This window comes from Pithys albifrons, chromosome 8, assembly GCF_047495875.1.
Source record: "Pithys albifrons albifrons isolate INPA30051 chromosome 8, PitAlb_v1, whole genome shotgun sequence".
Classification (NCBI taxonomy): Eukaryota; Metazoa; Chordata; class Aves; order Passeriformes; family Thamnophilidae; genus Pithys; species Pithys albifrons.
The window spans coordinates 16610361-16623858 of record NC_092465.1 but is presented as its reverse complement, the minus strand read 5'-3'; the positions used below and the strand labels follow the sequence as shown (position 1 = coordinate 16623858).

Sequence of the window (13498 nt, the reverse complement as noted above, 5' to 3'; positions counted from 1 at the left end):
AGGAAAAGAAAAAAAAAGAGAGAGAGAGAGAGAGAGAGAGGACGACCAAGGCAGCGAATACGGAGAGGAAAATCCCAAACCCGTCCAGTGCAAAAATAGAGAAACAGCACCACCTAGACTGCTCGGCCCCACTCTGCTGCCCATTCGCTCGGCGCAGCGCCCAGCTCTGGGCAGGCCTGGGTGCCCAGCAAGGGGTCTGTGAGATGCTGAACTCCCACTCGGGGCAGGGACAGTGGGATGCGGTGGTGAAGAAAGCTGAGGGGCAGAAGAAAGAGGGACTGGTGCATAGTTGGAATGCAGGCAGGAGCAGTGTGTGGTGACCAGGCATCTCGGTGGTTCCTGGGAGCGGCTGAGTGTTGTGGGAGATGCAGTGCAATACAGGGATGAATGCCACATCTCCCCCACCTCCACTGGAAGGTAATTCCTCCCTGTGACCTAGTGCTGCAGCAGCAAGCATCCCTTTCCACCAGTTGTCTGAGCAGGAATCTCCCTCCTGGAGCAAAATTCCCCCATTACCCCTTGCTTATCCAACCCTGTCCCATCTTGCAACCACCTCCCTACACACCCAGCTCTACCTGCTTTGTCATGCCTGCGGCTCCTGTCCCAGGTGGCCCCATATGCCAGTGGGCTTTGGCTGGCAGGGACACTGCCCGACATTGGGAATGCTACATGGAGAGATAGTGAACTCTGCATCCAGTGACAGGACACTGTCACTGCTTGCTGTGGCCAGAACCATGCAGGGTGCTGGGGCTGTCACTGGCAAGCTGAACTCTGTCTTCCACCCTGGGCCTCCATGGGACATGAATGCTATTACCATCGAGGGGAGGGCTAGGCTGCTTGCTGTGAGCCTGGAGCTGCTGGGAGGGAGACAGAGGTGTGTGACATGCATGCTGCATGCTAGCAGGCTGCAGAGGTTATTTGGAGATCTGGGTTTGGGTCATTGGCAGCCCAGTGGGGAGCTTCTACCTGGGGAGGTGCTGTAGCCCCCAGATGTACCACTATCCCAGATAATCTTTCTCCACAGTCCCTTGTGATGAGCAAAGTGGGAAGCTGAGCTTATTCCTTTCACTGGGAGTATAATCCACCCTGGAGGATCCTGTGGACCTAATCTAGGGTGCACAGGGTTGGATTTTCCTGTGACAGTGATGCACAGAGAGCTGCGTCCCTTCTGGAGCCCTGAGAAGCCAAGGGCAGGGATGGAGCATGATGCTGTGGCACATTCCCTCTGCCCTCTCTGCTGATGCCCTTAGGATGCTCCACTGGAAGGATCACCTGAAAAGATATAGAAGTGGGGTGGCCTGGGGCTGCTTGCCAGACACTCTTGCTTCATCATGTGCAGGAACATCTGCACCCCACCATCATGTACAGTGACACGACTTCAAAGAGGCTCTAGACACTGGTTTTGGGTACCCAATGTGAAAACCACTACAAAAACCTGATGGAGCATGGCTACTGAGTATGAAGACCTAGTGGAGACACCTCTGGCCAGCTGCACTTTGCTGCAACTCCTGGAAAGGAAGTGGTCTACTGGGACCACTGGATAGCAGCATCCCAAGCCTGTGGGTTCTGCTGGATCCCCAGCCTGCATCTCATTTGCCTAGGTTGCTTGGTCCTGCTTAGACCAGCAAGTCCTGCAGCCAGAGCTGGATATCTGGCTATTCCAAGCCTGTCCACTGTGTATCCCTATGAGTGACCTGTTCCCCCTGAAGAGCTGGTGAGGGGACTTACCTGAGAGAGTGCACCTGGGCATCCCAAGGCACTACCTCACCTGGGAAGATCCTAGGGAGCCAGAGGGGATGCAAGCAGAGCTGTGCCAGACCCCTCCCCAGCATACAGCTGGGGGAAACCGGGGGGGCCCTGCAAACCCTTGCTCCTGAAATCAGGGTGTTATATTTACTTTCCCCTTTTGGCAGCTAGAAGGGGAAGCCCATCCCAGCCCCTCATTGTTGTCTCAGCGAGTTAATCAGATGCCATAATCCTGTTGTGGAAATATCGGGCCTCCCTGGAAACAATGGGGAGCGAGAATATTGTGGTTAAATTTCAACCAGCTGCCTCCCTGCTCTGTTTGATCCCCGCCCGCAGGCCCGGGCCCCTGGCGAGCAGGAGGCGCGGCGGGGGCCGGAGCCCCGGGGGTGCCACCCCTCGCCCACTCTGCAGCAAGGGAGCCCCCACAGGTCGCCCCGCGAAAGGGGGTGAAGGGTGCGCGGCGGGTCGGGCGCACCTCGGGGCGGCAGAGGGCCTGCCTCGGGAGGCAGGTGTCGGCGGGCACTCCCGACGGGGTGGGCTGCGGGGCTCGGCAGGGGGGAGGAGGCTGCGGACGGCCCGGGGCAGGTTCCACGGGGAGGAGGCGAGAGAGGGAGGGCACTGGGAGGCTGGGACACGGGCAGGGTGCGGTCCTGGCGGTTCCCGGTCCCGGATCTCTTCAATTTCCCCTCTCACTCCTGCCGGGGAGCAGAGGCAGCGGCAGCGGCGGCTCCGGCTCCAGCCCCGCCGCGCTGACCGCCGCGGCGCAAACCGCGGAGGGCTCCGGCAGCGCCGAGCCCCGCGCCCCGCAAGCGGCAGCTCGCCTGCCAAAACAAACGGCCCTTCGCTATTTATTGCCGCTGCCGGGCCACAGCAGCTCAGAGCGGGCCGACGCCAGCCCGCCGCACCGGGCAGCCGGAGCGCACCCGCGCAGGGCAGTCGCCGCGCCCCGCTGCCGGCACCGGCACCTGCCCGCCGGCTGTGTGCCGCATGGGGAGCCCCGGGGCGGGCGGCGGGAGCGACGGGTGAGCCTAGCGGAGACCCCAGAGCCGCCGGTGCCCCGGGCCGCCCCGGGGCCGCTCGGCGCGCCATGAAGCCGGCGCGGCTGCTGCTGCTGCTGAGCGGGTGCGCGCTGCTGCTGGCGCCGGCCGTGCGCGGCTGCGGTCCAGGCAGGGTGGTGGGCAGCCGCCGCCGCCCGCCCCGCAAGCTCATCCCGCTTGCCTACAAGCAGTTCAGCCCCAACGTCCCCGAGAAGACGCTGGGGGCCAGCGGCCGCTACGAGGGCAAGATCGCGCGTAACTCGGAGCGCTTCAAGGAGCTCACGCCCAACTACAACCCCGACATCATCTTCAAGGACGAGGAGAACACCGGCGCCGACCGGCTTATGACCCAGGTACGGCCCTGCCGTCGCCCACTTCCACCCCCGCGCCGGGCATCTGCGGGCACTGGAGCCGCCCCGGAGCGCCCTGCTTCCCGCTCTCCGGGGGCACTGCGAGTAGCAGCACCCGGCGCTGCGGCTTCCCTGTCCTGCCCTGGGCATCCCGGTGCCCGGCCTGGGCTGTCGGTCGTACAGCTAGAGCATCTCCCTTCGCCGGGCTCTGCAAAGCTCTGCTACTTCGGCTGCGCTGTACGCGTCGGATAGCACGCTGCGCCTTGGTACGGCAGCGACCTGCTCCCGGAGCCAGCAGTACTCCTGTCCCCCGAGATGGCAGCAGTCTGCCCCACTGCCCCTTGAAGCCTGTGGCATCTATGTCTGGCTTCACCCCGAGGTGTGCCCTTGTGCCTCCCGAGCTGGCAGTACCCTGCACTGCTTCCCCCTAATAACCCTCGTCTGCTAGTCCCTGAGCTAGCAGCATCCTGCCCTCCAAACTGGCAGCAGCCTGCCTGGGTTTCCCTAAGCCATGCGACACTACCCCTGATCTGGCAGCATCGTACCACATGCCCCCAAGCCGGCAGAGCTGTGCTACGCCGTTCCTTGGTCGAGCAGCACCCTGCACCACTGCACCTATCCTGCCCTTGGACCCTCTGCTTTGCCTGTCCACTGACAGAGCAGGAAGCCTGCCTGTTGGACCCGAGGGACAGAGCAGAGCCTAGTGTGCTGACAGGGAGGAGAGTAGGCTTCAGCAGTGCTTTCTGACCTTGTCCCCACTCTGACACCAAACCCCTCAGTGCCCCTTCTTCCTGCATGTCTCGAGTGGGATGGTGGGGGTACTTGATGGGGACTACTTGCTGTGCTCAGAGACAGGGACAACCTGTTACTGCAGACAGCTTGCAAGTCCCTTGGGCCAGTGGGAAGCTGGTGGGGGTTACAACACAACAGACGGCAGAAAAGGGAGGGTGATGCTGGATGAAGGTTACTCTATGTTTTAATATTGCTAGGAGAATGCCTGAGGGTTTCAGGAATGCAGATAAGGAGCCGCACAGCCTTGCTTAGAAACCTGGCTACCAGCTTCAGCACTGGGTTACAGCCTGAGTGAGCTCCTGGGGGAAGTGGAGGGGAGCTGTTGCTGCCCCTCTGACCACTGCATCCCCCCAGTCAGTGACTGGCTTGTGGGTGAGCATGAGTGGCTGTGATGGTAGGCACTGAGCAAGGCTCTGGCTATGGTTTCTAACTGAGGTGTTGATAACATTAGGAGAAGCTGCTTGGGTGCTGGCTTGACAGCTCTGCAACCCCATGTGCCCTGGGAGCGGGTACCTTAGGGCAGGTACCATGGTCCAGAGTGGTTCTCAGGCTGGAGGCTGTAGCAGAGGATCCCCTGCAAAGCAGCACTGAGACTGGGAAGTTGCACAAGTTGTGCTTGCTGGTGACTGGAGCCCTTGGGTTTGACTGAAGCCTGTCTTCCCTGGAGAACAGCTTTAGGAATACTTGAGGAAGTAATGAGCTACTCTGGTCAGTCCATCCAGCAAGTGGGTGACATCATATTGCTCAAATAGGAGAGTGTTTCTGGCTGTGTTTTGTCTTGTGAGTGCTCCCACCACCTGCCCAAACCCAGCCAGTGCTCCTGGGCACCCCTGAGAGAGGGAGGATTCCATGTCCTACCTGTCAGCCTAACATTTCCCACTGTACTCCTGCCTTGTTGGCAGAGTACCTGGAAGCTCCCTTGTCTTTTTGAGGTTCCCAAATGAGGGTTCTTACTCCAGCAGGGTCCCTGGCTACTATACATTTATCCCTAGATGGGTACCACTGTGCTTTGGGCAGTTGTGTGGGGAATTGTTCCCCTTACTGTGAATGTGGCATGGTTTCTCATAGCTTGTCATTCTCACAGCCATCTGGGCTTGTCCTGTGGCCCCTGACTGTGGGAGATGCCCCCAGATGTGGGAACGCTGACTCTGGCACCATGTCCTGTGTTGCTATGGGTTGGGAAAGGCCATTGACCCAACTCCTTGTCCCTTCCCCCAGTGCACTGGCTTTTACTGCTGTTGACTCACTTCAAACCTGTTTTCTTTCCCCAAGTCCAAGGGTCTGGGTGTCCCAGGCACCCGGAAGATGCCGCCTGCTTAGAGGAGTGGGTAGTGCTGCTCTCTGCCCGCCTTTCCTTTATCATTTCATCTTCCTCAAGAATTCCAGTATGTTTGCTCTCGCTGGTCCCACTCGGAGGTGCTAAGATAAGGCTGGAGGCAGAGCCCGCCTCACCTCTCCCCAGCAGCCTGGCCCAGGAATGTCTTGGGTCACCTGCCCCCATGGAGTCCCTACTGTAAGCCTCTCCCTACTCCAGCCATCCCCTCTTGCATCCAACTGACATGGAGAGCATAGTGCCAGACCTTGCAGTGGTGAAGATTTTCTCATGGAAACCTTGGGTCTCCATGGCTTCATGGGTCTCCTTGGGCCTCTTGGCTTCATCTGGGAGAAACCTCACTTCAGGAGGAGATGCTAGTAGGACACCCCTTCTCCTGGCCAGGCTCTGGACATGGGGATAGCTGTGGCCAAGTACACTCCATTCACAACACCTCTGCTGAGACTGTGGTCTGACTGTCCTGCATATCTCCTCTGAGATGATCCTGACGTCCGTTCTGACTGTACCCCACCTTGGAGTTCTACCCTTCCTTCCAGACCTGCTGCCTTCCCTAAAGGGGTTTGGCTTGCCCCATAGGACATAGTTCTGTCCCCAGTCTGGACACTAGAAGGGAGGTGCAAAGGGGCCATGGGGAGAACTTCTTTGCTCTCTTCAGCAGAACATCCTCAGAGTCTTCACCATGATGGGCATGGGATAGCAGAGCCACAAGCTCAGTATGATCTGTGTGTCCTGCATGTGAACAGGGGTGTCCAGTCATCTGCACCACTACAAGGACAAATTGTGCCCTCTCTGCAGCCTTCATCAAACAGAAACCCTGTGGACAGCCCACATTTATGGGTTTCTTGGTCCCTGCCTACCTGTCTATGCAGGTAGCAGGCAGTGCCCATACCTACCTATTTTCTGCTGCCCATGCCTGCTCCCTGACCATTGCTGCCTGCTTCTTGCCCATCCCTGTACATCCCTGCCCTTTGTTGTCTTCTGCCTGGCTCCTGTGCCTGCTCCCTGCATATCCCCATCTGCTCAGCCTTGTCAATCATTGCTTGCTCCCTACTTACTTTTCCTCATCCCTGCCTGGTCCCTCATAGTTGTTTTTTCCCTGCCCATCCATGGCTGTTCCTTTTCCCCTGCTGCACTGCCCACCCGTGCCTCTTCCACATCCGTTGGTACTTGCTCCTTCCCCGACCTACCTGTGCCTGTCTGGTCCTTGTCCATTGGTACCTGCTCCCTGCCTGTCCCTGCCGATCCCTGCCCGCACTCTGACACCTGGTGGCCACCAATGGCACCGGCGGAGCCGGGGGCAGGGTGCTCGGGGGCTCTGCCTGATGCTGTCCCTGCTTGAGGGAAAAGGCTTGGAGAGTTTCAGTGTTCTTGTGTGGGCAGGGTGCCCCCGGAGGACAGAATGGCTGGCAGTGAAGGCAGGAGGGGTGCCCAGAGCGGGTTGGTGGCAGCAAGGGGATGCTCAGAATGATGTCTGAGGGATATGGGGGTACTCTGGGGATTCCCTGACTGACTCCAGTGCTGAACCCCTTTACTGCAGGGTCCCATTGTGGATGGAGGCCTTGAGACCAGCTTGTGCCATGTGCAAAGTGGCACCTTGGTGGTGCCGGATGGGGACAAAAGTCACTCCCCTCCCTCTTCCTCCTCCCCTCACCTAGCAAACTGTTTGTCCAGCACCTTCCTGTCTTATCTCCCCACACCCAGGGAGCCATAGGATGACGGCAGACCGCATGTGGGGCAAAGGCCTGCCTGACACTGCCCTTCCCAGGGCCCAGACCCTACCATTTGCAAGCAGGTTTCCCCAAGAACAGCAGCACCCACCTTCCCAGAATGTGAGCAGTGGGATAGGCATAAGGGATAGGATTAGGGCCTACATTTTTGAGTGTGCAGCTCCCTGAGGAAGCAGTGCTGGGAAATTTTTGAGCCTGGGGATGTAGCCAGCATCAGGTTTTAAAGCTTTGGCTCATGCTTCCTGTGACTATATCTCAATGACCCACAACATACCATGGTGGGGAGTTCCATTACTGAGCTGGGCATCATCCCCACTTGTGGCTGTTTTTTAAGCTGCTGTCCAGTCATTTCATTTAATGCTTCTCAGGAGTGGCCTTATGCATGATTCTCCTTGATTTTATGGGACTCTTCAGGACCTCACAGCATCTCCTTTCCAGGCCGTACAGCCCTACTTTGTTCACCTGGCTTTCTGTAGAAACTCCCATATTGCTTTTTGCTACATTTTTCTATCTCTCCTCCATTCCTTTGGCAGCAGGGCAAGGCACCAGAAGTGTGGGCTGTAGCTATGCAAGTCAAGCACACAGAGTTTTTGTCCCTGACTGACTTTCAGCTGTGGCTGAGGGATGTGGGACAGTACAGGACGAGGCTGGAAGGACTGCAGCACAGGCATTTGAGGCTGGCATCCCTCTGCTTGCTGGGGAGGATCGCTGCAGGGGGATGAGGCAGGGTACCTACCTTGCTTGTGTGGCATCTCTGGCCACCAGGTCTGGTGCTTGTAAGATCTGCTGCTGTGTTTCAGACCAGGCCTTTCAGCCCTTCTGGTGGGCAAAGGTGAAGGGGGCTTTACTCCATATCCTTTCTGCTCCAGCACAACAGAGCTCTTGGACAGGTTTGGCACTTCCCATGTGAGCAGAAGATGAAGCTGTGAGGCTGCCCAGTGATGTGCCCTTGTTACTCAGGACTTGAGGAGCCATACGAAGCAGAGCTGTGCTGAGAGTGGGGCAGGTTGTTTCATTTGTGCCTGGGGACAGTTCTAGGGATCCTGGGACATCTTCCCTGTTAGGAGGCAGCAGGATTGAAGCTCCTGCATCCTCCTCCTGTCAGATGGGAACCCCTGGGGTAAACCTAGCACAGGGCAGCTGTCCTGTGAGCAGAGAGGGTGTTTCAGCCCAGCCTAGATTGTGCTGCCTAACAGGCCTTAAATGAGCCTGTAACAGGGAGAGAGAAAGGAGAAGGGTACTCTGTTGACGTGCACACCCCTCTACCAAACAGTGTTACCAGACACTGCATGGAGTCTGGAGGATATAGGATAGACAAGGTACTTCACGTCCTCACATTTGACTCTGCTGGACCAGCCCCCAAAGGTCCTGAAGGCCCAAAAAGGCTTAATGGAAGCATGGTGGGATACAACCTGCCAAGCAGACAGCTAACCCTTCCCTCCAAAAAGCTTTTACTCACTCTGCCCCTCTGCCCTACAGCGCTGCAAAGACCGCTTGAACTCCCTGGCCATCTCTGTCATGAATCAGTGGCCAGGGGTGAAGCTGAGGGTGACAGAGGGCTGGGACGAAGATGGGCACCACTCAGAGGAGTCGCTGCATTACGAGGGCCGAGCTGTGGACATCACAACCTCGGACAGGGACCGCAACAAGTATGGCATGCTGGCTCGCCTGGCTGTGGAGGCTGGCTTTGACTGGGTCTACTACGAGTCGAAGGCACACATCCACTGCTCTGTCAAGTCAGGTAAGGCAGGGGTAGGGGGCAGCAAACAGAGCCAGGGGGCAGACCTCCTCTTGCAGCATGCCTGGGGATATTGGCTGGCTGGGTGGAGCGCTTCTATGGGGGGTGTTGGCTCTTTCAACCTGATTTACCTGTCAGGGGCAGACAGGTTGGGAATGAGTCATACACCCATGGCCAGCAGTGCCATGGGGCAAATTCCCCATCTGGCTCCTGCAGACCTACAACCTGACCCACCCTCTCTACTCCCCTCCTTTTCTCAACCCACATCTCCTTCTCCCCCAGCCTGTGCCCCTAGTCTGCCCATTGTGTCTATCTTCATGCCTCTGCCTTTGCAGTCCCTTATGCCCATGCTCAGCCTTATTCAGCCCTGCTCTCCTCCACTGGCTGCCTGCTCTTGAGTTTCTGCTGTTGCAGCATCTGTCCATCCCTGCCTAGCCAGGCAGGGATACCCCAGGGTACTCAGGGATCAGCTCTTTGCTGTGCAGCACCATCAGCAGAGGAGAGCAGAGCTGGGTGGTGCTGTGAGGGGTGCTAGCGTCGCTGGTGCGGTGCAAGGGGTGGCAGGGAGGGGAGCTGCTTTCAGCTGCCCGTGGCCAGGAGGGGATTGAATGGGATGCAAGGCCCCCGCAGGCCGGGAAGAAGGAGCCCTGCCCGGGACGCTGCTCTAGTCGTAGCGGCCGCGCTGGCTGCGGGCTGCAGAGGGCAGCAGCGCCCCACGCACGGCACTGGCCACCGCCGGGAGGGAGCTGTGCTACTGCCCGTGTCGCGACAAGCAGGGGAGGGGTCTGCCTGTGCGTGGGCTTGCGTGGACACAGAGGAAACCTCGGCGGCTGCATGCACAGACTTCCCGTGCCGCAGCGCCATGCCTGCAACGGAGCCCTTGCACACGCAGGCACAGAGGGCTGTGCCAGCACACACGCCCACACCTGTGCCCGCATACACGTGTGCCGCACGCCATGCCGCGGCGGTGCCGGGGCTGGTGTGCCGGTGCTGCTCCGCGCCTCTTGTCCCCGGGCTCGGCTCCCACCGCACTCTGCCTGTCCTACTGCCCTAGCCCGCAGCCAGCGGCTCGACACCCCCAGACGACAGTCTGGCCCCCCGCGCTGACCCGCTCCCCCGTGCTGATGCCAGGACGGGCGCAACGCCAGCCACCGATGGAAGTGGGGCGACCGCGCCGCAGAGAGGGAGTGATGCGCCCACGAAGAAGAGGGACAAAACATGGGCGAAGGACCAGGGCTCCCGTGTCCCGGGGCACCCTGTGGAGCTGACCGGAGGAAGGGGGCCAGGCTCTGAAGCAAGGACCATGGCCCCAGAGCCTTGGGGCTGGCCAGAGGAATGTGGCTGTGCCCCTGGAGCAGGACAGATGCTCTTGAATCCTGGGATGCTCACCCTGCTCAACCAAAGAGGGATGCCATGACCAAAGCAGCAAACTGAGGCCCTGAAGGGCTTCTAGAGGCCGATCATATCCGCTTCATTCTGCAGCAGCTCATCAGGGCTCCTCAGGTCCCATATTTATCGCTAAGGCCACAGGCAACCCAAGGATGTGTGGTGAAGTCTGTGGGGTACACATCCTGATCCTCCCAGAACTGTGTACAGAGGGCAGCCGGGCTGCCCCTGCCTCTTAGTAAACGGCTTTTATTTTTATATGGATGGCTACATGGCCTGTTGTATGTATTGTGTCTCCTTGGGTCCTCTCCTGCACCAAGATACCCCTCCATGTCCAGTCCCTATACTCTCCACTTCTGCCAGATGCCCTTCTCACGCTTCTGCAAACCCTCCTCACAGCTCTGCCACCTGCCAGGAGATGCAGGGTGCAGGATTTGGGACCTGGCCTTCAAGGCAAGGACAGGATGGAAGCTGCACTTCATCTGAGCAATAAAAGGATTCTGTCCCAGAGATGGATGCCTCTCTTCATGGGCCTGGGGGCTGGGATTTGGCTCTGCCCAAAGCTGGGGAATGATGGGGGCAGTGCCATCAGGGTCAGGACACTCAGGAATTAGATGAGCGAGCTGGGAGAGGGTCCTGAGAGGGGTTTAGAACTCAAGGATGGAACTGTGCAGGGCTAGGACCAGGACCCTAAGGTGAGATGCCACTGACAGATGGTGAGAGGACATCATATAAACACTAAATGGGGGTTGCTGGGACTTGGGGGAACAGGGCTGCTGGGGTAGATAAGCAACATTCCTTGGGAAGCCAGGGTTCCCCTGCTAAGTGCCAGGATGTGACCTTGGTGACACTTATTGACTTACTGCATTTTTCATCTGGGGAAGGGTAGGATGGCTGCGCCACCATCCCAGAGGACAAGCCCCAGAGAGTTTGAGTCCTTTACCCTGTGACAACCACTAGGAAAACCCTACCCAGGAGACTGGTGGCTTTTGCCTGATGATGGCCACAGGTTGTGAAAACTCCCTGCAACCCAGAGAAGGGGGTTGGCTGGCATCAGCAATGCAGGGTTGAGCTGGTGGGAGAAGGGAGCAGTGCTGCATCATGGGGTGGAGGGGTGCAGTGCTGGGGAAGGGCACTGCATCCTGCAGTGTTCCTTGTAGCAGCCTCCCAGGTGGTGCCCAGGACCAGCACTGCAGGGACCAGGGTTGCTGTCAGTATGCAGACCAAGACTAGGCAATCTGCTTCTAAGCCTGCCACTGGCTCAGGCCTCTGCCACTGCTTTTTTAAGCTTCAGCTGCCCCTGGCCCTGTCTGGCACATTTGGGGCTGTAGTTGTATCCCACTCCACCTGCCAGGTGGGTTTTGGGACCTGACTCTTTAGAGCAGTCCCACTGCCCTGCTACCATGCTGAAGTCCCCAAGTGCCACCTCAAGTGACATGGTGGCTGGGGGACCAGGTACCTAGGGGGATGGATTGGTGGCTGGAGATGTAGGGGACACACTCACATTTGTGATGCCAGGGCAGGGTTATTGCTGGGTAAGCAAAGCAGGGCAGCCTGGGAAAGTGTCTATGCATTGTGGAAGGGTGATGCTGAGGGTCTGGCTAATGGGTAACCCTCCTGTCCTCTCTCTCCCTGTGCAGAGCACTCGGCCGCTGCGAAGACAGGGGGCTGCTTTCCTGGGCGGGCACTGGCAACGCTGGAGGATGGTGCCCAGACACCACTGTGGGCACTGCGCCCAGGCCAGCGAGTGCTGGCAATGGATGTGGCAGGCAGGCCCACCTACAGTGACTTCTTGGCTTTCCTGGACAAGGAGCCCCATGCCCTCACCTCCTTCCATGTCATCGAGACACAGGAGCCACCCCGGCGCCTGGTCCTGACGCCCACCCACCTGGTCTTTGTGGCGGAGAATGCTTCGGCGCCCACCGCCCACTTCCGCCCCGTCTTTGCCAGCCTTGTGCGTCCTGGACATTTTGTGCTGGTGGTGGCACAGGGAGGCAGCTTGCAGCCTGCCAAAGTCGTGGGGGTGAGGGACCGGAGGGATGTGGGAGCCTATGCCCCGCTGACACGCCATGGGACACTTGTGGTGAATGGTGTGGTGGCCTCCTGCTTCGCCCTGGTGCAGGAGCAACAGCTGGCACAGCTGGCCTTCTGGCCACTCCGGCTCTACCACAGCCTGGTGGGGTGGCCAGGGGCACAGGGGAATGGTGTGCACTGGTACTCAGGGATGCTCTACTGCCTGGGCAGGCTGCTCCTGCCCCCTGACAGCTTCCACCCACTGGGGGTACCCTGGGCAGAGAGCTGAGGGTGCACCACAGCTGTGGCCAACACTGCTGATGGAGGTGGTGGCTGCAGGGTGACTCACTAGGGGCCAGCACCCCCTCCCAAAGCTGAGTGCCCATGGGGAGCTGCCTCCAGTCCTGCCTGCTTGAAGGACAGCCACCTTCTGGTCGGGGGCACCAAGGCTCCCTGGTTTGCCTACTCCATGCCCAATCCCCCCTCCTTATCCCCTGTTCCTGGGGGCAGAGGGATGGCAATGAAGGGTTTCCCTTGGGCCATGGTGGTGCCCCAGCTGGATCCACATGCTGCTATGTGTGTGTGTGTGTGTGTGTGTGTGTGTGTGTGTGTGTGTGTGTGTGATGTGTGTGTATGCAAATGCCAAATTAGCTAATGATGGAGGTCTGATAGAGGAGTGGGAGCAGAAAGAGGAGAGAGCTGCTCCTCCAGGGCTCCCAGCCTGTCTGCACCCAGTGGGAGGTTTTGGGAGAGGGTCCTCAGGGCCCTTTGCTAGGCAGCCTGGGTGGGAGGGCAGACAATGCTGTTTCCACCTCTGGGACATGGCATATGGGAGAGGGGTAATGATCCAGGTACTGGGACTGTGCCTTGCCCTTAGCCCAGGTGCAGGGGGCACCCAAAACAAGCCCCTGTATGTTTGGGGTGCCCAAGCATGGGCAGGGGTGGAGGGACTGTCACAGCTCTGGCATGAGACCTCTGACTTGGTGACACAAATGCCACTGGAGTTATAGACTGGGGAGTGGGATGCTGAGCTCTGCCCAAAGCCAGCTCTGTAGTCACCCAGCTGGGCATGCCTATGGGACTGCTGTGACAGCATGGGGGGCTCTGGCTGGCAAGAAGGGCCGGTGGAGGCAGGCACATGGGCAGGATGGTGCAAATGTCAGCCAGGTATGGGCATACACTAGTAGGAGCAGGGGTTGGGAGAGCTAGGGCTGCAGCCCCAGTCTGCTGGAGCCTGCGGAAAGAAAGCGGCAAGGGAGGAGGCAGTCTCTCCCCTGCCTTCCCAGCATCCCACTCTGAGCTGGCTCAGCCCAAAAGCCTTTCCCACTGCAAAGCTGAAAAGCCTTCTCAAGCTTCAGACCCTGCCTGACCTGACC

General features: G+C 59.0%; 1 protein-coding gene across 1 annotated transcript; it reads left to right on the top strand.

Annotated features, from left to right (window-relative positions):
• The first annotated feature begins 2685 nt into the window (after nucleotides 1–2685).
• Nucleotides 2686–12411, top strand: IHH (Indian hedgehog signaling molecule). The gene is made up of 3 exons (XM_071562338.1): nucleotides 2686–3136; nucleotides 8465–8726; nucleotides 11750–12411. The coding sequence occupies exons 1-3, from the start codon at nucleotides 2834–2836 to the stop codon at nucleotides 12409–12411; spliced, it is 1227 nt and encodes a 408-aa protein (XP_071418439.1). The 5' UTR covers nucleotides 2686–2833.
• The last annotated feature ends 1087 nt before the right edge of the window (nucleotides 12412–13498 follow it).

Excerpts from the sequence above, each read along its gene's own strand:
- IHH (XM_071562338.1), top strand. The coding sequence starts at position 2,834 with ATGAAGCCGGCGCGGCTGCTGCTGCTGCTGAGCGGGTGCGCGCTGCTG. Across the intron at positions 3,137-8,464 it reads CCGACCGGCTTATGACCCAG|CGCTGCAAAGACCGCTTGAA; the intron begins GTACGGCCCTGC and ends TCTGCCCTACAG. Across the intron at positions 8,727-11,749 it reads CCACTGCTCTGTCAAGTCAG|AGCACTCGGCCGCTGCGAAG; the intron begins GTAAGGCAGGGG and ends CTCCCTGTGCAG.